Source organism: Monodelphis domestica, chromosome 2 (assembly GCF_027887165.1).
Source record: "Monodelphis domestica isolate mMonDom1 chromosome 2, mMonDom1.pri, whole genome shotgun sequence".
Taxonomy (NCBI): domain Eukaryota; kingdom Metazoa; phylum Chordata; class Mammalia; order Didelphimorphia; family Didelphidae; genus Monodelphis; species Monodelphis domestica.
The window spans coordinates 511,204,502-511,230,324 of record NC_077228.1 but is presented as its reverse complement, the minus strand read 5'-3'; the positions used below and the strand labels follow the sequence as shown (position 1 = coordinate 511,230,324).

Below are 25,823 nucleotides of genomic sequence, written 5' to 3'. Positions count from 1 at the left end.
ATAATTAATGTGATTAGGAGCACACAGAGCAAGCATGCTCTGCTGACTGAAAAGCCCAGTAGCATAATTACTGTTTTCTATACTAGCTCACTGTCTGTACAAATTTCAAAGCCTGGTTGGTTTTAGACTGCTGTGTAAACGTCAATAAAATCCCCAAAGTGCCAGATCATCAGCATTCTTGGGCACAAAACATTTTTTTTTCTTTTAAAGATGCATTTCAGGGCTGCAAACATCAGGAATAGAGATCTCTGTGCCTCAGTCTAATCTTAGAGTTCGTAATAAGTTAACATCTCCCCCAAGTGAACATTTATTATGAAGGCTAATTAATTGCTTTCCAGTAAGTAGAACCCTTTCAAAGAGTTCAAAGAAAGTAGGATTCACAGAGAACTAAATATACTATTTATTGAAACAAAGCAATAGAAACAGAGGGTCCCCTCCCCCCTTTATAATTCTCTCCTTATTTAAACAGCTTCAACCAAAATGGAAGAAGTGAAACATACAAATGCAGGAAATATATACAGGTAGGAAACGTGTACAATCATCAATTCAAAACGTGATGTTAATTGAAGTGAAAACTCAAGCAAAGCTTTGTAGTCGCCTAGATTTCCCGAGGGGACAGTGAGTCAATGCTTATCAGCCTTCCTCAGAAGAGACAATTTTGATTAATATCAGACCCATCTGACTCAGTCTATTAAACCCTGAAGGAAGGATATTCTTCAGATATAAGAGATACGTCTTTGATTAATAATTCTGCCGTCTTGCCATTCCAGGCATTAACAGCGACGTGGCCCCTCTAGGAGGAGAAAGCCTTTGAATTCTAGAAGGAAACACTCAGGTCTCTGCAGTCGCTGCTTTTCCAATCCCTTCCCCAGAAAGTTCCAGAGGTCATCCTCCAGAGAAAGGAAACCTTGGGTAAACCATTTATTTTGCTGTCTGCAAATCTAGGGATAATGACTTTGGACATGACTCCAACCTAAAGAGAATGACATCTTAATAAAAGCGACAGACGCTTGGAGAGAATGGCAGTGACGACTGGTATGATACCGTCCGAATCTGGCCCCGCAGGCCTGACATGGTTTATGGTCACAATTCTGAGCACACGCCTCTTTACCTACCAAGGGGTTCCTGGGCTCACTCAACAAAGGGAATTGCTTAGTCCACCATAAAGGGCAGCTCTGCAAGCTCAACAGTCACACGGGGGGTGGGAAGAGATCCAGCACACTCCAGTTCTTGGGTCATTTTGGGCCCCCAACTGGCAGCTGCCTGCTCACATTTGCCGAGCAGCATGTTTCCTAATATTCATGATGAGCCTCTTGCCATATTCTCGGTAGTCTACAGGCTTCACATCCAGCACAGAGGCCTTGATGCGAGACTCGTCCTGGGAAAGAAAAGAGCAGTTGAGGAAGGGTCCACAAAGCCTCCCCCTTCTCAGCAGCTCTGACTCAAATGAACGATTCAAGGGAAGAATGGCCTTGGGCAAAGGTCTCACCAGCCCACCTAGGAGCTTCCCCTTTCACCCTACCCCTCTCGACTCTATAAGCTGCTCCAATCAATGGGCAGTGAGTTCAGAGAATTGCAGACTTCCCCTGGAAGATTCTACAGAACTTATCTAGTCCAATACCTTCATTTTACAGATAAAGAAACTGAGGCTTACAGGTGTGGAATGACTTGTCTGAGGTCACCCAGCAGTTGGACAAAATGCCCTCCAAGATTTTTTTGTTACTTAAAATTCTAGGAAACACATGATACTACTCCTCTACCTCCTGTAATTCCCAGTCTTCACAAATGCAGAGAAAATAATCCCAGACTCATTTTGATAAACAAAGTAACTTCCCAGGTGAGTTACTTACATTGTAAGTCTCTAGTTTGACTCTGATCTTGAAGGTGTAGGAACGAAAGTTGGCATTCTGGAAGACTTCCTCAAACGCCTGCTCATTCTGTAAAAGCAAACGCACAGACTCAGAAACTGGCAGGATCACATCATCTAAACACAATTCACAGGCTCAAAATCAGCTTAATTTCTGAAGCATCTTTCTTTTGACAAGATTTTCACTCCCAGACTGATAGAAATTAGTTGTCAAAACCAATTAATCTACAGGTAAAATCCCATTATAACAAATTTCACACAAGACTTAAAAGTATTTTGGTTAAATTTCATTAAAATCAATACTTCTAGTAGTCACATTCCAAGACTAGGAGAGCCAGGGATTAATTCATTCATTCATAACTGTACTAAGCACTTATGACAGATACAGTCTCTATTCTAAGTTTTCACGACATCGCTCTCTACCAGCTCTCTTCTTACCAGTCTGAACAATTATATTATCTCTTTTGCCGGCTCTCATCTGTGCCAGGCCCACTAAACATGTGTCCATCCATGCTCTGCCCTCTATACTAAGTCGGTGACCTCATCAACTGCCGCTGTTCAATGATCAACTAGCTCTACTTATTAGATTACCAAATCTATATACCCAGGCCTAATCTTTCCCCTGAGCTCTAGTACTGAATTGCAAAATGACATCTTCCATCTTAGAATCAATACAATATTGGTTCCAAGGCAGAAGAGTGGTAAGAGCTAGGCAATGGAGATTAAGTGACTTGCCCAAGGTCACACAACTAAGAAGTGCCCGAGGTTGGATATGAACCCAGATTCTGTCTTTAGTTCTCGTTCTGTATCCACTGAGCCACCTAGCTGCCCCCACTCACTGATTTTATCCATGTCAAAATAGGACGTCTCATAGACATCTGAATTTAACATCCCAAATAGAGCTCTTTAAACTCCTTTTCCTCTCACTTCCCTCTTCCCAACTCTGCTGTTACTGTTGAGAGCACAATCATCTTTCTAGTCATGTAGGCTTAAAACTCAATATAATCCTTGGCTCCTCACTTGCACTCATCTCAAATAAATAGGCTGTCAAATCTTGTTTCTACTTTCATAACGTCTCATATACATCTCCTTTTCACCCCAGTAGTACAAGATCTCATCACCTCTTGACGAAACTACTCCAATTCACTTTAAAAAACAAAAAAGATAATTTAATTTTCTTTTTCAAATAGCAAAAACCCATTTTCTCTCCCTCTCATCTTTCCACCCTCCATTTATAGAAGAGGGAGGTAAGCACCTCTATTACAAACATGTATAATCAAGCAAAGCAAAACTTCCATTTGTCCTCTTGAAAATGAATGTCTGTCTGTCTAAGGCTTCCCTCTGAGTCCTTCACCTCTCTACCAAGAGGTAAGAAGCGTTTTTCATTGTCAGTCTTCTGGAACTGGGTTGGTCACTGCATGTATCAGGCATTTCTAAGTCTTACAAAGTAGTTTGCTTTTACAACATTGTCACTGTATAAATTGTCCTCCTACTTGTGCTCACTTCAATGGATCAGTTAATACAAATCTTCCCAGATTCTCTTAAAACCGCCCTCTTTATCATTTCTTACAGCACCATATGTTCCATCACCTTTACATAGCCTAACTCATTCAGTAGTCCCCCAATAGATTGGCAACTCCTGTTTCCAATTCTTTGCCACTACAAAAAAGGCTGTTAATTTTGCACAACCCTAATTTGTTTTGCTTAGTACTCTCTCCCACCACCCTCTTTTTAAAAAAAAAAATTTAATAGAATTTATTTCCAGGTATCTCAGCCCCTCTTCCTACCTCCCTCACACCACAGAAGGCATCATCCAATAAACATAATTCTATCATCACAGATTATGTCTTTCATGTTTCCATTTTTCAGTTCAAGCTCTGGAGGTGAACATTCACAAGTTATTCTTCAAATAGTAAATCTGTAGCTGCATATAATGTTCTCAATTTTGAGTTATTTCATGTAGTTCTTTACATTTTTTTCAAATTAATCTGCTCATCATTTCTTACAGCAGAGTAGTATTCCATTACAATCATATGCCACACTTTATTTAGCCATTAAAAACATTTTTTAACCCTTGCTTTATCTCTTTTCAAGAATTCTAGCTGAATTTGTGTTCAAGCTATGCTTTTTTAAACAGCTTTGCCTGGAGATTTAAGAGTAATTTTCTTCTTTTGTGTGTCGAGTGTACTTGTCATTGTAATATCTTTTTATTGTGGGAGTTTTTGTTTGCTCATTCTTCTAACTTATTTCCTGATTTCTGACTTTAGGTTAAGGATAGACTCTGTGCACTTCTGGAGGGGAAGGTCAGGGGGTGTCCTGCTATTTTCTTAGGATATTGAGTGTTGTGTCATTCCAGGATCAAGATGACGATTTTGGCTAGAGTTTTAGTGCTCCAAAAGTGGTCTGACCCAGGGCAAAATTTGGTGACTGCCTCTCTGGTCTGAGCTCTGCAAGGTGATCACTGAACAAAGTTCTCTCTGTTATTCCTTTCAAGGGAAGATATATAATTCTGACATGCAAATGGAGACATTTTTGTTGGAAGAAAGCATTTAAGATAGAATTTCATTCTACCAAGTAAAATGGGGGTGGGGGGTGGCAACAAATCATAAGTGGAATGGAATCTTGTACTCTTCACCATCTTCTAGTCAATTCTGTAATGGTAAAGATGTGATCTACTATGGAACATCCCCTTGTGAAAGTCTGTTTATTTCCTCCCAATTCCCTCAGAGGGATGCCTTTTTGCACAAATAAATTTTCATAAAAATCCTGTATATAATGTAAAATGGGTATATATGCTGATGGTTATTGATGCTTTAACCTGAAATTTTTTTGCAATCTTTTATCTTCTCTGTTTGCCACTTGAGAATCAATCTCCAAATGCCCTCAAAATTAGTCCACCTCTAGCACACACCTCCTTCTGAATAGATTTGGTCTTCTTTAGTGATATTTCCACTTTTAAGAGTCACTAAATACTGTGACAATGGAATCCATAGAATGGCTCAATTAAGACCTGGATTTTGAAAAGTCCACTCAAAAAAGAAAAAAGAAACCCTTGCAGATCTTTTCCATTTTTTTAAACAATTTGTTGTCTTTCCTCCAGTTATTTTTTTAAATGCCATTGGGATGACTTTCTTGAGTCTCTTGACAAGCTTTCTTTAAACTGGTTTTCCTCTCTACTCTTTTTTTACTTTCCAAATTGATTTCCAGTTAACTTCCTCACACACTGCAAAATCCAACCTATTGACAACATTCTTTTTCTTATCTAACTCATGTCTGGAATGCCTTCTCTCATCTCTTCCTCTGGGACTTAAACCTAACTTTAAAGCTTCAGTTCACATGCCACTTCCTCTCAAAAGGCCTCCTGATCCCCCTGGTTGTCATGACTTCTCCTGAAGTTAATTGGTATTTATTTCATATACATTTTGCACATCTCTGTGTCCATACTGTTCTCCTCAGTAGAACGAAGGCTCCTTGAGGAAAGGGTGGTTAGGCTTCTGTCTCTGTATCCCCAGGGCACAGCACAGTGCCCAGGATGCATTGGCTGATTAATAAATCCTTCCTGAATTGAACATGCTATTAATGAATGCACAATAAAACTAACTCTGTCAGCTCCTTACAGATTATCAAGGGAGAACCTGGGAGTTATCCTTCCATTTCATATGACCTACTTTAATATTCTGGTTTTCTTTGGTGAGATGGTCAAGCCTAAAATGATTCCATTCTTCCACTGGTCAGCCCCTCCTGATGGTTCTGGACAAAGACTTCACGTTCAATGTTTACACTGTGACTTTTCTGCACCCCAAGAGCAGAATTAGGCTGCATAAGATGGAGAGCCATTCTGGCTTTTTCCTAGTTTTACAGGTTGCCACAACACAGGAATTCATTATAAGTGAGGGGCCTGCCCCTCTGTGCTAGGCTGCAGAGCTCTCACTAAGTAGAAACACATCATCTGTCCTTAGGACCTTTTAGACATGGTAGAACCTGCTAGAATGTATACAACCTTCCAGATGATGCAATGAAATAACAGATGATGTCAGAGGTCTACAAGAAGGTTATCTTCACTAGGTAACAGCTCAGTTATTCTCCTTGTATCAGAAGAAGCCCAAAGTGACATCACTGGCCGTGTCTTTTGACTCGCACATCAAATGCATTTAAGTGAGGCCAAGGTGCACTCTCTTCCAGTCAGGATGCCCGGTGATGGCTTGGGATGCAGTGGATGACCCTGGCTTCTTCACTGCCTGACCAAGCACTAATCTTAGCTCCATACTGCCTGCTTCCACCCTCTTCATGACTATTAGAACAAACTGCTCTCACACACTCCTTCCGCCAGGGAAATCTTTGTGTGCCTGGGGTAGACCCTTCTCCTAATTCTACAGCAGGTTTGAGGTCTGTTGGTACTTTCAACCTGGTTTAGCCTGCCTGCCTGATGTTTCATTGGCACACGACAGCTTCTTGGAGTCAGGGTGAGAGCTGAGTACTCAGCAGGTGGAAACCAAAGGAGGAAGGCAGTCCTGAAAAGGGCTCGACAAGGCCTCACACCAGAGCAGTGTTCTTTCCTGAACATCTTCCGCACGCCAGTGAGCCAGCTAGGCGGCAGAGAAGATAGAATGTCTGGCCTCCTGTTACAACGATTCATCTTCTGGAATTCAAATCTCAACTCAGACACTTAACTATCTGTGTGATCTTGGACAAGTCACTTAACTTCTAACTGCCTTGGTTTCCTTATCTGTAAAACTGGGATAATCATAGCATCTATTCCCAGTGGTTGTTGAGGAAAAAGAAGGAAACAAGAACTTATTAAGCATCTGCTATGTGCCAGGTGCTAGGCTAAGCGCTTTATATATATTAGCTTATTTGGTCCTCATAACAACCACTGGGAGGGTTGGTGCTATTATTTTCCCACTTTTACAGATGAGGAAACCAAAGCAGAGAGAGACTAAGTGATTTGCCCACGATCCCAAAGATAAATGATTACATGTCTAGAGCCAAACTTGAACTCAGGTCTTCCTGGCTCTGGGCCCAGTGCTTTTTCCATGAGCCACCTAAAATGAGATATTTGTAACATGCATTGCAAACCTTAAAATGCTATAGAAATGGCAGCTATTATTAAGGTAGATTGGAGGAGGGAAGAGCATTAGCAATTGGAGAGATCAGGAAAGGCTTCATGTAGGCGGAACAGTCTTGAAATAAGACAGATTCTGAGAGACAGGTGAGAAGGAAGTACATTGGAGACAGGTAATGATCAGCTTGTGCAGGCGCAGAGGTGCGAGATGGCACATTGAGCTCAGGGAATCAAGAAGAAGAAAAAGGATGATAAGAGAAAAGATAGAAACCAGGTTAGGAAAGGCTTTAAGTATGAGCCTGAAGAGTTTATTTTTATCATAAAGGCAATAGGGAGCAAGTGAAGATAACTGAGCAGGGAGAAGGGAACAAAGAAAAAGTCCAAGCTGAGGAATATTAACTTAGCAGCTATAGGAAGGATGGAGAGCCTGGAAGCTACAAGACCAATCAGAATATATTATATATATATATATATATATATATATGGAGAGAGAGAGAGAGGGAGAGAGGGAGGGAGGGAGGGAGGGAGGGAGAGAGAGAGAGAGAGAGAGAGAGAGAGAGACTGAATAAGGTGGGGGCTGTGTAAGTGGAGGGAAGGGACAGATGAAAAGATGCAGAGATGACAAGACTTGGCAAATAACAGCTCATGGTCTCCCATATATTATTTCATTTGAATTGTACAACAATCTTGCAAAGTAGGTGTTATTACTCTCCCAATTTAACAGGGTCCCACAGCTACTACTGTCTGAAACAAGATTCGAGGGCAGACCTTGGCTCAGCGGAGATGAGGGGCCAAAGACAATTGTGAGGCTACAGACTTGAGGGATCAGGTGATGGTGGCGCCTCCCACAGGCAGAGTCAAGTCTGAAGGAATCTCCATTGGATTTCCTCTAACAGTAGTAACCCCCTCTGGTGAACAGACTTCTCCCAGTTAATGTCTCATCTGATATTAATAGTTTGAGGGGGTGAGGGTAGCAGTTATTGAATAAGGAGTCTTGTATCTAACACATATATGGGGGAATGCCTTGTCAGAAGCAAAACTTTATTCTGTTACATTAAGTCGTACACTGCTGTCAACAAACAGCATACAATGTAGAAGGAGAAATGGAGGGAAAGAGAATGAACTCTGTTTTGGAGATGTAGACTTTGACACGTAAAGGCTCTCTAGGCAGTCAGCTGCTGATAGGAGGTCTAGAGATCATGAGATGTGAAGTAGATTTCTAAGGCAGAAGATAACTGGTTAGGAATGATATCTGAATTCATGGAAGCTGATACAGTCACCAAATGGGGAGAGAAAAGGAGAGCTTTTGGAGGACCCCCAAAGTTAGGGGGCAGGACTTGAACTATGGCCTAGGTAAAGGGAAAATTAAGTAAGTAGGAGAAAAGGGGGTCAGTATGGGCCGAGTATATATCTAGGAGGAGACAATGACCAAGAGTCAAAAACTGCAGCTAAGTCAAGAAGAGTAAACTGAGAAAAGACTATCAGATTTCATCATTAAGAGATCACTCGAAATCTGGGAAGGAATAATTTCAGTCAAGTCTCCCTTGCCTGTAAAACAAAATTCCTATACCCTATGGTCCCCTCAAGCTCCTGGCCTCTCTCTCCCTATCTCAATCTGTCTCAATCAAACTCTACAGGATAGTCTTCCATTCTTCTCTACCTGATGCAAAATGGTTCCAGACCTCATCACTTGACTGAAACAGCTTTCATTCAAGTTACCATGATTCTCTTAATTGTCAAATTGAATAGTCTCTTCTCAGGGTGAATGACTCTCACTCCTTCTACTGCATTTGACACCATTGGTCACCCTCCCGCTCTGGCCCCTACTCTGGGACTCCATGACACTTCTCTTTCTTGATTCACCCAATGGCTCTCTTCCAGTCTCCTTTGCAGGTTCATTATTACACGACCTGAACTGATGTGCTGGGTCCTCTTTTCTTCTTCTTCAATATACTCTCTGTTGGTGACCTCAACAGCTCCAGGGGTTTAACTATCATTTCTATGTAGATGATTTACAGATCTCTATATCCAGCCCCAGTCTCTCCTGAGATTCAGTTGCCTATTAGACATTTCAGACTGAATGACCCAGAGATATCTTAAACTCAATATGTTTAAACTTATTATCTTTGTTCTTAAACTCATTCCTATCCCTATCAAAGGCCTCAATATCCTTCTGTTGGCATCATTTTGGCCTCTTCACTCTCCCTCAGCCTTCATATCCCAGCAGCTGCCAAACAGAACCATTTCATTTCAGTCTTCAATGGCTTTCTTTTCCATATGACTCTCCTTATCTCTACTCTCTCAGCCACCCTTTTTTAGTTCAGGAACCCAACACCTGTCATCTAGGTTATTACAGCAGCCTCGTAATTGGTCTCTCTACTTTAAATTTCTCTCCACTCCAGTCTACTTTACACACAAATGCCAAAGTAATGTTCCTTAAGGTGGACTTGTGACTTCCCTATTCAATCAATTCCAGTAGCTTCCAATTGCCTCTAGGATAAAATAGAAATTCTTCTGCTTAGCTTTTCAAGTTTTATTACGCAACTTGGGTCCAAATAATCTTTCTAACCTCACTGCGAGGGGGAAGGAAGAGAAAGGAGCACTTATTATGTACCTGCTTTGGGGCAAGCACTGTGCTAAATGCTTCACAAGTATTATTTCATTAGATCTTCACAACAAGGCTAAGAAACAGGTGTATTATCACCATTTTACAGATGAAGAATGAGGTGAAGTGACTTGCCTCAGGTCACAAAGTCGGTAACAATTGGAGGCCATATTTGAGTTCACATCTTCCTGACTTCAGTCCAGAATTCTATCCACTGCACCACCCAGCCACCCTCACTGAACATTCCTCCCATCTTGATCTCTATTTCTTATACTAGTCATCTTCCATCTCCATGCTTTGGCACTAGGCATCCCTATGCCTACAAGGCACACTCATGAATTCCTCTCTTCCTTTAAAATGTTAGCTTTGCAGGCCTACTACTACCTACGAGCTACTGTGCTACCTAGCTGCTCCTTTAAGACTATTTTTGCTTTTCTTTGTATCTCTAGACCTGAGCATAGTGCTTTCGTGGGAGGGAGGGAAAAAGAGAAAGCAGGAAGGAAGGGAAGAAAGGAGGGAGGGAGGGAGGAATACAGGAAAACTGAAGGAAAGAAGGGAGAAGGGAAAGGAAAGAGGGAGGGAGGGAGAAAGGAAGAAAAGAAGGGAGGGTAGAAGGAGGGAGAAAGAAAAAGGGAAATTAAATTAAATGCAGCTTTGGCATTAACTTCTGCATGAAGCCTTTCCTGATTTACCTCAACTGTTATTGCCCTCGCTTCAAATTACCTTGTATTTAACAGCTTTGTTTATATTTGTTATCTATTCACTTTACACTTGTGTATAAATATATATTTTATGCTTATTTGTTGTCTTCCCCATTAGAATATAAACTCATTCTGAATGGGATTGTTTCGTTCTTTGTACCTACACCCTGAGCATCTAGCACAGGGCCTGCTAAGTTGTTGGTGCTTAATCAATATTTGGTGATTGATCATGTGGTAAGATCAGAAGCCAGAAATAGGAAAGTAAGAAGTGAGGAAATGGAAGCATTGAGAAGAGATAGCAAAAAGCTTGTCTATGAAAGGGAGGAAAGATATAGGATAATAGCTTAAGGAAGTATAATCAAGGAAATATGTACTGGTCTTTTGTTTTTCTATTGCCTACATTTCCCAATACGTCTCCTTTCTAAAATGCCATCCCTCATCACAAAGAACAAAAACAGTAAAAATAACAAATTAGCTCAGCAAAACTATCCAACACATCTCCAAAGTCTGCCATTCTCCACAAACATACCCAGTTTCCCCAAAGTGAAAAGGAAGAGGGGTATAAATAGAGGTTTACGGGTGGGAGAGACTCAGGCAGATTTGTAGGCATCAAGAAGGAACCAAGAGATGGAGACAGACTGACAAGTAGGGAAAGGGGGTAAGCTTCTGAGGAAGGAAGAAGATAAACTCGAAGTGTACAAGTAGAGAGGTTAGCCTCGATGAGAAAAGCCATTTCTCTGTGACATACTGAAACCAAGAGAGTCAAAAGAGTGGATGAAATAGAGGAATTTTGAAGGGAAGATCATGATGGATAGCCCTTATTTTCTCTGTAGGGAAGGTGGTGGTAAAGGGGGCTGGAGGTTTCAAAGAGCTGCCAGGGAAGTGTGATAGTTAATTAGGGAAGAATACAAAGATTGCCATAAAGCACCGTGGTCCCAATTGGAATAAGATAAACTTCTTGGAACTCAAGTCAGCAAAGCAGAGTGACTTCCTCTGGTAGCACATGAGGAAGGGCAGAGGGGGAAACCAGGGTTGAAGTTTGGTAAGGAATGAGTGGCAGGACACGCAAGGCAGAGAATTCAAGGAGAGACATGAACTGGCTAACTACATGATCAACTACAATGGAAAAAAAAAGAAGGCAGTAGGGGTGATGAAACAGAAGAGTAAGGGGGGGCCAGTGCTTGGAGGCCAAAGAATAGAGTAAGGGGAAGAGAAAGGAAGTTGTGATCTGAGAGAGGAATTTCTGAAGGCTGAATTTTGGAAATATAGGACCTTTTGGAGGGAAAGGGAAAGGATACACTGGGAAATGTAGGTGAAATAAAACAAAAGATAGTAATAAAAATTTATTAAAAGAAAAAAGACATGTTCAAAGAGAGAAGCAAGCTTTGGGGGAAAAGGACCAGAAATATGTGGCAGTGCTATAAGACTGGTCTGAAGAATGCCAAAACTCAGAATGAAATGAGGCTGATGAGGGAAACTAAGGAAAAGAAATGAAGATTTTAAGCTGTTTGGGAGGAAAAATGAAGACTAATGAAAGGCAAGGCCTACTGCTTTGGGTGACTGGAACAATGAAGAAAGAAAATAAATAGAAGGTCCAGTGCCTCAGCCCATCATTTGCTTCAGTTTTTCTTGCTAAGGACAATGAACATTCTTTGTCTTTCCATTTCCATGGGTACAGTCATCGTATGTCCTGCTCTCTAAGCTCAGCTTACTTCCCTGGGCTTTAGCTCCGGAAATCTTCCCTTCTTTTCTATATTCGCCACCTTCATTGTTTCTTGCAGAACAGTAATATTCAATTACATTCACACACCATCTTTTTAGATAAAATAGACCCCAATCAACTGACACCCACTTTGTCTTTGCTACCACAGAAGTGGCTCCTGTAATCTTTGGATCCTTTTTATCAATGACCTTCTTGGGGTATGTGCCTTAAACTGCCTTTCAGAATGGCTGGACACATTTGCAGGTTCAACAACAGACTAATAGTGTGGCTATCTTCCCACAATTCCTCTACCAGTAACCATTCCTACCCATCTTTGCCAATTTGTTAGCTATGAGTGAAACCTGAGAGTTGTTTTGCTTTGCATTTTCTAATGTTAATTATTTGGGGGTGTTCTTTCATATTCTAGTTTGCAATTATCTTCTGAAAGTGTCTTTTAGAAATCTAAAGTGGTTGATGAGTTCTCTGTATATCTTTTTTTTTTTTTTACAATTCCCCTTGTTAGTTCTTAATTCTGTTTCTTTGTGTCTTTGGGATTTTGGTTTTGAGAGCTTCCAAAGCATCACCGATGAATTCCTTTTTAGAATTTTTGACCATGAGAATCTGCCTATGCCCCCTCAAAAAATTTCATTTATTTATTTATTTGTTTGTTTGTTTTCCTGTTGCATGATTCAGATTGTCTTCCTCCTTCCCAGGGTTAACAAGCAATTCCACTGGGTTACACATGAATTATCATTCAAAACATATTTCCATAGTATTCATTTTGGTAATCATCTTTTAAAAACCCAAATCCCATATCATATACCTATATGAACAAGTGATAAATCATAAGTTTTCTTCTGCATCTCCACTCCCACAGTTCTTTTTCTCAATGTGGATAGCATTCTCTCATAAATCTCTCAGAATTGTCCTGGATTACTACACTGCTATTAGCAGCAAAGTCTATTACATTTGATTGTTCCACAGTGTTTTAGTTAACATTAACCTAGTTCTGCTTACTTCATTCTGCAACATTTCATGGAGGTCTTTCTAGTTTTTTTTTTAACCCTTACCTTCCGTCTTGGAGTCAATACTGTGTATGGGTTCCAAGGCAGAAGAGTGGTAAGGGCTAGGCAATGGGGGTCAAGTGACTTGCCCAGGGTCACACAGCTAGGAAGTGGCTGAGGCCAGATTTGAACCTAGGACCTCCCGTCTCTAGGACTGGCTCTTAATCCACTGAGCTACCCAGCTGCCCCCTCTTTCTAGTTCTTAAAGAAACCATTCAATTCATCATTTCTTATTACACAATATCATTCCATCACCATCATATACCACAATTTGTTCAGCTATTCCCCAATCCGAGGGCATCCCTTCATTTTTCAATTTTTTGCCACTACAAAAAGCATGGCTATAAATATTTTTGTACCAACAGGTCCAAACCCATTTTTTAAAAATCTCTTTGGGATACAAACCTAGCAATGGTATTGCTGGATCAAAGGTCAAAGAGCCCTTTGGGCATAATTCCAAATTTCCTTCCAGAATGGTTGGATCAATTAACAACTTCACCAGCCATGCAATAGTGTCCCAATTTTGCTACATCCTCTTCAACATTCATATTTTCCTTTACTGTCATATTCTACCCATCTGTTCTTAAAGCATTTTAAAAGCTCTTATAAAATCTAGGGGGCATGTCAGATCATGCCCACCTTACCTCTCTTCCATCACAAATAAAATGGGAACAGTTAATTCCCCTAAGGTTCCTGTCATCCCCACCTCAGCAACCCATTTCTCCTTGCTGAGACTCTAACTCAGAAAAGCTGCTACCCTCAATGGTAAGAACATTGACTTCATCATGAGAAGAAAAAAAAATGCTACAAATCATTAGTATTAAGGATAATGTTAAGCAAAATCACTCTGTGGTTTTACTTCTCACCCTGCAAACTGACAAAAATGACAAAAAATGGCAACAGTCGACGTTGGAGAAGACAAGCACACTAATCAATTTGTAATAATGCAAATCAAATAGCCTTTGAACCAGACTTATACCCCAAGGGAGCTACTGGTAAGAAAAAAAATCTCCATATACTTTAAAATAGAAGCATTTTTTTGTGACAGCAAGGAAATAGAAACATAGATACCCATCAACTGGGGAATGAATGCCTCAACAAACTGTAGTATACAAATTAAATGGGACATGACTGTGCTGTAAGAAATGATGTATGTGATGAACACAGAGAAACCTGGAAAGATCTATATGAACCGATGCAAAGAGAAGTATGTAGAACCAAGAAAATCATCTATGTTGTGATAACCATGGAAATGGCACCTGAAATTCAAAAGCAATAAAAGTATAAAGATCAAGTGGAATTTGATTGAAGACATAATGAGAAGCTACTCCCAACTTACAACTTTGTGTAAGATGACATACAAGTTTTCAGACGTTTTCTATGTATCAATCAGTCATGCTAACTTTCTTTACTTCTCTAAAAATATACAACCTGCCACATGGGATGGCTCTCAAGGATGGGGAAGAACACATGGGATGCTACAGTGATATAAGAAAATGAAAATATCAAGAAACACTTTTTAAGTTTCAAGAACATTGATTGTTTCATGTTTGTATCTGTATTCCAAGTATCTAACAGGGCCTAGCATACATTAGGCACTTATGCTTTTTGACTGAATAGTTAAGGAAAGTCAAACAATTAATTAGTTAATATTCCTTGAGCAGGAGAAACCATGGCAAGAAATGTACAGATAACTGAAATTCTTCATCACTACCTCCACACCAGGCTTGTGGTCAGTTGATCAGTTTGTCACTCTATCAGTCTCTATCCTACCCCCCAAAATGAAACCTTCTGTCAGTATCAATTATTAGACAGAAGAGCAAAAAGGGCTAGGTAATCTGGATCAAGTGACATACCCAGGGTTACAGAGCTAGAAAGTATCTGGGACCAGATTAGAACTGCAGAACTGGGCTGTATCCACTGTGATGCCTGGCTGCTCTTATTTCCCAAATTCCTCATCCACTTCTTTCTGTCCAAGTAGCCAGGAGAATCCTCTGATGATAATACACCTTCTTTTTCTGCCTCTAAGAGCTAAAAGAGCCTAAATGCTCTCTCCACAATGCTTTCTCCCCTCCTGTTTCCTGGATTTCCTCCCACAAGTTTACCTTCTTAATATAATATGCTCCCCTGCTCCATCCTCCCACACCCTACTCTTTCATCCATCCCATTCCATCTGAATAAGGTACATTCTTTTCAGAGCAAAACTCTGGCCTTGAGTTTTGTCTCAAATCTCAATGTTATATGAAGTCAAATCAGCCTCATCACTAAGCTTAGGATCATTAAATCACCCTGCAATTATTTCCTATACTTTTTGAACCATTCTCTGTGGTCACAGGTTCTCTACTGCTGGCTTCTTTCTTGGACCTTTTCTCCTATGAATTTCTGGATGTCTCTACCACTTTCCTCCTGTCTACTGTAGCTTCTACCTCTTTCATTTAATGATCAGATCAGAATCTTCTGATAATTTATTCACATTTCTCTCTTGGCTTCCTGCTCACAATGAGAGGAAACCTTTTACAAAGCATTTGAAACTTCTAAAACACTACTGGGGAGCTGAAGGCAAGGGAAGCACCAGGGTAGCACTAAACAAGAGAATGGAGTATAAGAAATGTGGGAATTGAAAGAACTGCAACAAATCAAACCAAGGCAGAAGTGGGTATGAACAATCCTGTAGGGTAACCCATGTCGGGTACACTCACTCTCACTCTCTCTGTCTCTCTCCTTCCTTTCCCAGTTTGTAAAGTCTCTAGCCATTATTTGTGAAATATGTTGTTGTCTAGAGATTTTGACCAGCCAGACTGAAACAATGAGCTCTAGAAGTATGAAATCCCTGCGCTTAGCTATAGGGAGGTTAAATTTGAAACCTAAGTAGGATCACTTAAAATACCAGACTAGTCCACCATTCCAACGGTGGCTAGATCTCTCTGGCAAGAGTTATTTGTATATTAATCTCAGGGGAACAGAAATATAAAAAAGGTTTGTTCCTGTTGGTCTGTTCTTTAAAAGTTATTTTGCCAGGAATAAGCTATGAATATGTAAACCGAGCATAGTCAAATGTGCAAAAATTAAATCATTTCCTATCTCCTTCCAAGATTAAGGTAAGTACCGGGCTCACACGGCAAGCATATGATGGCTCCTATGGGGAGGGGTTTCTATATGTCCTCATTCAGCAGCAGTGAAGGCAGTTAAATTTAATAAGCTAATAAAAAATCCTGAAAGGCCTGCATTGAGTCTTACAATCTGTTATGAAAACAGAGGGCCAAGCAAAACAGACAATGAGGATAACACCACACCTTAAAGCACATTTTAGTTGTTACTGGTAAACAGTTTTGACAGAATATTTTCAGAAAGCTAGCAGACAATTTTAAAGATGAGTGGGGGAAGGGACAAAATGGATAGAACTGAAAAGGAGGTCGAGAGAGAGAATGTGCAAAAAGAAATAGCAGATAAACTAAGATCACTAGAAAAGATTATGACCTACTTTAAGACTGTTTTGGGTAAAGGAAAAAAAAGTCCATTTATCAATGCTGTTCTTTGTATGGTTCAAAGAATACCAAACTGTCCTTGGTCTTGTTCTCATACTATCTCTCCAGTTCACATGATAGGAAATAATCATTAACAAACCTATATGAAAAGTGTATCACATTAAAATCAAATAGAACTTGACAAATGGAAATTCTAATCTGACTAAGGCCTAATTTCTGGTATATCCCACTTTAAGCATCAAATATACTTTGAAATCCAGATTTTCAATAAAAAATGGATTGAAATTTGAGGCTGATTATTTAGAAAAGAAAAACTCATTTTTACAAGATCTTAACCAAAGGCTTGCTGCTGCCTCACCTCTCTGCCCAATGATGGCCCACTCAGTTGCCATTTGTTCTGTCAGAAGCCTTTGCCAATCTCTGTTCCCCTGATCTGTAGCAATCCCTTTCCCCACTTCGACCTCAACTTGGTTTGTACCTATCTTGATTGGGTGTCTCATTTTCCTCATTTAAATTTAATTTTCTTAAACTAGCAATTGCCTTTTATGTGGTGAAAATGTGATCTGAGAACATCTTAAACAACTGTAGAAATAATAGCCAATGCTCATGGCTGGGCTGGGTCAATATAATAAAAATTAAAACACCATCAATATTAATTTTCAGATTTAATGCTGTACCAAAGGGATCCTTTACAGAGCTAGGTAAGAAAATAGCAAAATTCACTTGGAGGAACAAAGGATCTAGGATATCAAGAGAAGTAATTTTTTTAAAAAGAAAGAAACAAAAATGGGGGAAATAGCACTTCTAATCCTCAAATTATTATAAAGTAGCAATCACCATACCCTTTTAGCAATAGTTCTTTTTTAAATAGATCAATGGAATAGACAATAAAGAATCAGCAATAATTGAACTCAATAGCTCACTGTTTGATAAATTTGAAAATATAAACGGCCAAGGAGAGAATTTGACAGGACCCACTGGGAAAATTAAGAGAGCAATTTGGCAGAAAGCAGGCTTAGACCAACATCTTACACTGTGTTCCACAATAAAATTCAAATGGATGTGGCCTGAATATTCAAGATCACACCATAAAAAAATTCAAAGAAAAGCAAATCATTTATTTATCTTTTGCAACTATTAGTTAATGAATTTTTAATGAAGCAAAGGACAGAGGCAATGAAAAAAGATAAAGTAGATGATTTTGATTACATGAAACTGAAAAACTTTTGCACAAAGTAGCACAAGAAATATCAAATCAACAAGCATTTATGAAGTGTCTACTATGTTCCAGGTACTGTACTAAGTTCTGGGATACAAAGGGGCAAAAGACACTCCCTGCCCTCAAGGAGCTCCCAGTCTAAGGGGAACACAACATGCAGACAATTGTGTAAAAGATAGATATAGGACAAACTGGAGATAATCAACAGGACAGTCCTAACAGTAAGGGGGACTGTGAAAAGCTTCTTCTGGAAGGCTGAATCTTGGCTGAGTTGTGAAAGAGGTCAAGGAAGGCAGAAGGCAGAGATGAAGAGCAAGAGAATTCCAGGAATAATTGGGGGACAGCCAATGAAAATACAGTCAGGAAATGGAAATGTTTTGTGCAAGGAAAAACAAAGTAGCCATTGTCACTAGAAGACTGGAAAGGTAGGAAGGAGCCAGATTATGAAGGGGTTTCAACACCAAATAAAAGATTTTATATTTTTTCTCAGATATGATAGGGATATGTGCATGTAGGTGAGAGGGAGAAGAGGAGGAGAGAGAGAGAGAGAGAGAGAGAGAGAGAGAGAGAAGGGAAGGGGGGAGGAGACAGAAAGATACAAAGAAAATAACTAGAAAGTTATTGCAGAAAGTCCAGGTATGAGAACTTGTGGTGGTAATATCAGAAGAGAGTAGGGGGCTTATACAAAAGGTTTTTTTTAAAAACTCTCAACTTCTGTCTTAGAATCAATACTGTGCACTGGTTCCAAGGCAGAAGGGCGGTGAGGGCTAGGCAATGGGTGTTACAGGGTCACAAAGCTAGTGTCTGAGACCAGAACTGAACCCAGGGCCTCCTAATCTCTAGGCCTGGCTCACTGAGCCACTTAGCTGTTCCCCTTAAAAAATATTACAAAGTTGAAATCAAAAGAACTTAGCAAAATATTGGGGGGCAGAGAAAAAGAATAAGAAGTCAAAGATGATACTGAGGAGGTGAGAAGTTTGGGGGGCTGAGAGGATGGTGATACCCTCAACAATACAGGGAAATTCAGAAGGGATGGGAGGGTTTGGGGACAAAGACGAGCTGATTTGGGGGCATTTTGAGTTTAAGTTGTCTACATCTAGTTCAAGATGTCCAACGGGCAAATGAAGATGCAAATTTGGAGATCATGGGAAAGGTAAGGACTGGAAAAGTCCAGTATGGAATCATCTATAGAGATGATAGCTGAAGGAGGGAAGGGAAAAGAAAGCAAAGGAAGGAAGGGAAGGGGACCTTCAGCACAGTCCTAGAAGATAATCACTATTCAAAAATCTTTATAACAAACGTCTCTGGCCAGACATTCATTTGCAAGACATATAGATAACCAAACAAAATATACACCATTAAAGGCCATTAGAATCAGAGTGGTCAAAGGATACAAACAAATAGTTCTCAAAAGAACTGCAAATTACTAATAACATGAACCAATGTTGCAAATCACTAGTAAGAGATACTAATCAACCCTTAAGTTTCCCTTCAGACCAAAGGTGGCAAAGATAACAAAAGAAAAGAAGAGCCAAGGTCAGAGGGGATGTAGAAAGCCGGGCACACAGGTATACTGGTGGTGTAGCTATGAACTGGCACAACCATTACCATTACAGAAAGCATTATGAGTGTCAAACAACGAATGTGACAAATTCAGAGAAACATGGTTTACATAGACGAATGCAAAGTAGAGGAAGTAGAGCCATAAAGACAATTACACAGTGCCTGCAAGCATGTATGGGATGTTCCCCTTCTGCTTGCTACCCAATCAGAACTAAATGCTTCAAAGGTACAAAGAGTAAGCTTGGCCCCAAAGCAGAGACAGGAAGACATGACCCTACTCCTCTGCAGAGGGGAACGTCTGGGGAGTGTAAAACACTGCATATAGCAGCAGAATTTTTTTATATGTTATTTAATTCTAATTTACTTTCACAGATTCCCTTTTACAATAAAAAATTCTTATAACAAGGATTGGCTCTCTGGGAAGAGGGAGAATTCAGGAGAAAATGTAAGCAATGTTAAAACAAGACATCAATGAAATCTATTCTTAGAAACTGTGATGTGGTTTTCCATACAGCTTTTCAGAAGTGTCTGTTGTATAAAGCAAGGTACACCCATACTTCAGATGATCTTAGAATTGATGTTGATTTGAGATATCCTGGCATCAAAAGCACAGAACTTGGGCATTTATGCAACAGGAATCAATCTGTTACATTCAAAGAGTACTTTTTACTTGTTAGAGCACATCTCACAGATGCTATATAATCTGATCTCTTCTGGGGCACCCATATCTGACTTAAAGTACAGGACAAGAAGCTGGGCATCAAAGTGAATAGGACTGGGAAATGAAATACAAACCGAGCGAAAAGGATAAAGAGGAAAAAATCATCTGATAGAGAAGAATGGTGTCCACACAGAAGGCCTTTGGGAATCCGATTCCTTCAAATTAGAAAGGTGACTGACCTTGTCTTTTAATTCCCCAAGATACGCTGTGTTCTGCCCAAGGATAGCTTCCGCAGATTCCTGGAAACAAGTCACCCACTGATTCTCCTGGAAATCCGCAATATTGACCTGAAAAATCAAAACTCAAAATTATTTCCCTCACAGAAAATAAACAGGAGACACAAAAGATGATTTGGTGATTTTAAACTCTATTAAGACTACAATTATTGTTTGAAGAAACTCCTATGCACTAATCTAATGGTTATTCCATAAGAAGTCAGTTTTAAAAATAAAATCTGGATGAAAAGAAAGCCTGATGCAATGAAAAAAAATGTGGAGATACACTCACAACCCTTGACAAAGAGAATTCAAGTTTCCCTACATCCATCTGCCACTGCCCTTGAGTCTAGACATTTTCATAAGCCTCTCCTCCTTTACGACATGAGGTTTATGCCTTTGGTTTTTTATTTCACTGGGACTGCATGCTCCATAGGTCACCCTGGGGGCTTCATCCAAGGATTTCAGTTACTAACAGTCCTTCAACAGTGGGGGCCCAGAAAAATAGACAATGCATAAATGTGAGTTGAGGGGTTTAGTCTGTACTAAAATCTTCTCATTGTAAGGCAGCCAGCAAATTTACATTCAAACTTAAGTGAGCAAATTAGATGAGAACAAAGTGTTCTCAACTTGGACAGAGCACAGGAAGCTTGAATCAGCGAAAGGCATTACCACAAGTAAGTGAGGGTGGGTGGAAGGGTGGGGATGGAGGAACAGGCTGCAAATATCCCAGTTTCAAAAGTGAGAGAATTTGAAGAAAGAGGAGAGCCAAGTAGAAAATGGGAGAAAAGCCCTAGACAGCTAGGCGAGGAACGGGGGTATGGGGCCTAGCTCTGCCTCCAGTAACAAATGCCACGTGACCATGGACAATTGACACCCCTTTCTCACCTTGATGATGCTTAATATGCTTCCATTCTACGATTTACTGGGCAAGGGACTTAAGGAATCCTTTTGATTACCTTGGGCATCTGCAGGGTTTTTAAGAAGGGTTTTTCTGTCACTGACTTGACTCAATGGATAAAATATGGTGAAAATCTCTTTGTAAAATAAAAAGCAGCCATACAGAGGATGACAATGGACAACACATCCATCTGGCTCCCACCTGCAGCCACTTCTAGCCCTGGGAAGGGAAAAAAGGCCTCCTATTCGGTGCCACCAAAGTGGCAATCATGCTGGACAAATAGATCCAGGACACATGAGAGACTGCATGGGAGTTTTGCCATTTAGAAGTTTAGCAGAAAGGCTATTGTGAATAAACCTTCTACAAAACAATTTCTGTTATCTCAGCTCGGCAAAAAAGCACAGGGCGAGGGTGGCAAACTCCACATAATAAACTTGACTGTAGACAGAGTTTTTCTGCTAGGCTAAGATTCTGCATGACGACTTAGGATAGCTGTAGACCCTTAATGTGTGAGAGGTTTTTTAAAATGGAAAGCAGTTCAACTCAAATGGGGAAGAAGACGCCACCATCTCAACATCACTCAGAGATGTCTTCCTCTGAGGCAGGCTCCATTAAGGCCTAGGAAACAGAACATTACCTACAAGAAATGAACTAAATATAGGGATCAGCTGTACAAGTGCAATTACTGCTCTCCAGAAATGCCATTTCAAATTAATTTATCTTCATAACTGTTAGCGGGCAAGTGCTACCGATGCTCTAATTGCACTGCAGGCCATACTTGTGGACCAGAGTCAGGTGGGGTCGCCAATTTCAAAGTTCTGGCAAGAAGAAAGACTTTTAGGAGGAACAAAATATGCCAGTAAATTCCCTAAAAGCCTGTCTCCCTCCCACCTTGTTTAGAGGACCCTAAAAAAACATGTCCTGCTCACACATTCACAGGCCTTCTAGCACTGTGGCTAGTATGGGGAATGGGCATACATATTGAGCGAGAAGCAAGAGCTGCCATGTGCCCAGTGGGTCCAGAAAGCCACTTCTTGGCTATAGGATGGGGAAGCCAGACTAAAGGCCCCAGGAACATAGACACAGTGTTAGTGAACATCTCACCTTCTTCATCAAGAATCACAGCCAATTAACTATGCACAAAGGGCGATAAAAGAATGTCTACCCTTTGATCCAGCCATAGCACTGCTGGGTCTGTACCCCAAAGAGATAATGGACAAAAAGACTTGTACAAAAATATTCATAGCTGCGCTCTTTGTGGTGGCCAAAAATTGGAAAACGAGGGGATGCCCATCAATTGGGGAATGGCTGAACAAATTGTGGTATATGTTGGTGATGGAATATTATTGTGCAAAAAGGAATAATAAAGTGGAGGAGTTCCATGGAGACTGGAACAACCTCCAGGAAGTGATGCAGAGCGAGAGGAGCAGAACCAGGAGAACATTGTACAGAGAGACAAACACACTGTGGTATAATCGAACGTAATGGACTTCTCCATTAGTGGCAGTGTAATGCCCCTGCACAATCTGCAGGGATCAAGGAGAAAAAAACACTATCCATAAGCAGAGGACAAACTGAGGGAGTAGAAACACCGAGGAAAAGCAACTGCCTGACTACAATGGCTGAGGGGACATGACAGAGGAAAGACTCTGAGCGAACACTCTGATGCAAATCCTAACAACATGGCAATGGGTTCGAGTCAAGAACACATATGATACCAGTGGAATCACGCGTCGGCCACGGGGGGTGGGAGGGAGGAAAAGAAAATGATCTTTGTCTCTAATGAAAAATGCATGGAAATGATCAAATAAAATACTATAAAATTAAAAAAAAAAAAGAATCACAGCCAATTTCTGAATGACCTGAACCTCAGGACCTAAACCTGGGTTACTCATGAAGTAATCTATCACTCAGGGCTCTAAACAAAATGTACCCTGGATGCCAAAGGACTGGCCAGATGTGAGTGACCCTCAGAATCTCACCGACAGGATCATCCGGTACTTGAAACTGGGAAATTCACGATCACACTTCTCGCATCGGTAGAGCCCGTTCTGCTGGTCGATCACTTTCTTATTGCAATCTTGAGAGGGACAAGCCTGGTACATGCAGTTCTCCTTGCGAAGGTATACCACTGTTCCCACACAACTGAAGTAATCCGCCTTTCAGAGGGAGAGAAGAACAAGACACTGCTTCACCAAACCTATATTCTGGACTAGAATCACAGGCAACTAGTGTTTCAATGACAGACTATGATGGAGTGTGTCTAAATAGTCATGGTCTTAAAGATCCCAGGGCTTACAGGGAAAGATTTATTTTACAGCATTAACAATTCAAGCATTGAAGTGCAGAAATGACAACAAAAACTCCACCACCTATAAAGTGGAACCAGGTTCTTTTTTTTTTTTTAAACCCTTTCCTTCTAAGTCTCATTTCTAAGACAGAAGAACAGTAAAGGCTAGGCAATAGGGGTTAAGTGACTTGCCTAAGGTCACACAGCTAGGAAGTGTCTGAGGCTAGATGTGAAGCCAGTTCTATCCACCATGCACCCAACTGCCCCCAAGTTCTAAGGAAAATAACTTTGTAATGCTAGAATTGAGCCAAATTCTCAATTGGGTTATGCTGGAAGAGCTGAAGAGATGAGCTCGTTCCCTTCTTCTACTTGAAGACTAGGCAAGAGTTGCACTCTGCAGTTTTCTCTTTCAGAAGACAAAGCTGTTTGTCCATTCCATTCTTCTTTGGAGAGTGATGAATCACCACTTTGCAGATCTATGAGCTGGAGTGCTACAGACTATAAAATCCAGTAAAGCAATAGCAAACCAGCCTCCAAACCATTTTGCGTGGTGGGGATGACACTGAGCTCTGGGGTCCAGAGTGACTTTTATCTTCATTTTGCCTATGGAAAAGCCCCAGAGAAGCCAGCTTCCCCACAGTCCTTCCTCTCTAATTCACAGGAGAGTTCCCAGAGGCAGTCTGCATGGCCTGAACAGAGAACTGATTTTGTTATTAGGAAAGCCCAAGGTCTGAATTTCAGTTCCAGCACTTCCAAATAGGGTGACCTTGAGTAAGTCATCCTTTAGTCTGGGAGCCTCGGCGTTCTCACTTATAAAATGGGATATAAAACCGGAGCTAACTACCTACTTCACAGGGTTGTTGTGAAAAGGAAGCACTTTGTAAACCTCAACACTTGATATAAATGGGATCGACTACCACTACCAGCCAAGATTATGGCCTGGCCTTGGGGATCTCAAAGGTTCCTTCTAACTCATATTTTGGTGGCAGAGGACAAATCAAGCAGAATGTAAAATGAACAGGAAATAAGGATGACATATTAAGTCCTGGTAAAAAGCTGGAAAATCAGTGTCATGCAAGTCAATGTGAACTCAAACCTCAGCATCATAGAGAGGAGGCTCAGTGCCAGCCAACAGGGCTTTCCACACCACATCCTGAATTCAGAGAAATCTCTTTGAAGTTGGGGAGTTATTTAGGACTGTATACTGTATGTTTTTTCTTTCTCACAAAGGTGGGTTCAAAGGAAACCTGTGTGTACATAAAATGGCTGCCATGTAAAAACAAAAAGGCATCCGTAAACTGAATTTTTAAAAATATACTTAAATATAAACAAATGTTTAAAGATTCAAAAAAAATTGGGCAGCTTTGGGGTTGAGGTTGGAACTGAGACAACCAAACGGAAGCAAGCTCCAGCCTTCCTGGGGATGTCTGCTCTGGACTCCAATTAGCTCCTAGAGTCCTAGAAGTAGTTCAAGTACATGCTGTGCACACTCCACTGACCTCCCTAATCCCCAGCCAACATCTCTTGAGAGCTCTGGGAAGGAACCTGTCACTAAAATATCCCATCTCAGTGCTGTTGCTTTTCCAGTCTGGGCCAAGTTCTGAACACATCCTGGAGAAGAGGGAGTACAAAGATGGGCTCTAGATTGGCTGCCTTCAGTGACCAAGCTAGCTTGAAGGATGTAGAGGCAAAGGGAACAGGGAGGTGGTTGCTAGGTGATGGTGCAGATCTGTCTAATGCTTGATCCTCAAAATCAACATTCACCCGATGAAGATGGTGATGATAAAGGCAGGGAAGGGAATGCAGTGAGTGCAGTGAGCCAGAGAAGAGAATTGAGTAGGGGTTGGACCTGGTGATCAACAGGCCCCGGGCAGGTCTTCACAAGCCACAAGCCTGGGAGAAAAGAGAATTCTCTGAATAAGCACTAAAAAGGCAGCCCTGTCCCAGCCTCAGGAAGGATCACTCACAAGCTGAAGTCTGATGGCAACTGGCTCAGACTCCCAAATGCTCAGTGTAAACAAAAACATCCCAACAAGGAGGACGTCCACTTACCTTGTCACCTTGTCCCAGGTTCTCAGACTTAGCTTCATACAAAGTTTTCCAGTTGGTATTACTCCCTCCCATTCCTCCACCCCTGGCATCAGAGATGGAAACAACTTCTAAGGCCTGTCCTTCGGAGTCAAACCTGAAGAAGCAGCATACAGAAGACGTGAGAATAAAATCAAAGCTCACTTTCCCCAAACCTGCCTCATGCCCCTAGGCCAGACTGTGGATCTTTGTTGTTCCCTCCTCACAGACTTTGACTGGCAAAAGACATTTGTGCAGGACCATCACTCAAACCACACTGGGGAAAAAGTTAGATCCAATTTGACTGTATTCTGAAGGCTATTAACATCAGTTGTAAATGACCTCCAGACTCTTATCTCAA

At 40.8% G+C, this 25,823-nt stretch overlaps 1 protein-coding gene across 1 annotated transcript in view; it reads right to left on the bottom strand.

Annotated features, from left to right (window-relative positions):
* Nucleotides 1–376: 376 nt before the first annotated feature.
* The window catches only part of RPA1 (replication protein A1), a 73,874-nt gene continuing 48,427 nt past the window's right edge, over nucleotides 377–25,823 (bottom strand). Inside the window, exons 13-17 of the mRNA XM_007485760.3 lie at nucleotides 25,448–25,580; nucleotides 23,088–23,264; nucleotides 20,169–20,276; nucleotides 1,851–1,937; nucleotides 377–1,378 (exon numbers count right to left, since the gene is read on the bottom strand). Coding sequence (XP_007485822.1) covers nucleotides 1,268–1,378; nucleotides 1,851–1,937; nucleotides 20,169–20,276; nucleotides 23,088–23,264; nucleotides 25,448–25,580 — 616 coding nt within the window. The 3' untranslated portion in view covers nucleotides 377–1,267. The remainder of the gene's footprint in view (nucleotides 1,379–1,850; nucleotides 1,938–20,168; nucleotides 20,277–23,087; nucleotides 23,265–25,447; nucleotides 25,581–25,823) is intronic.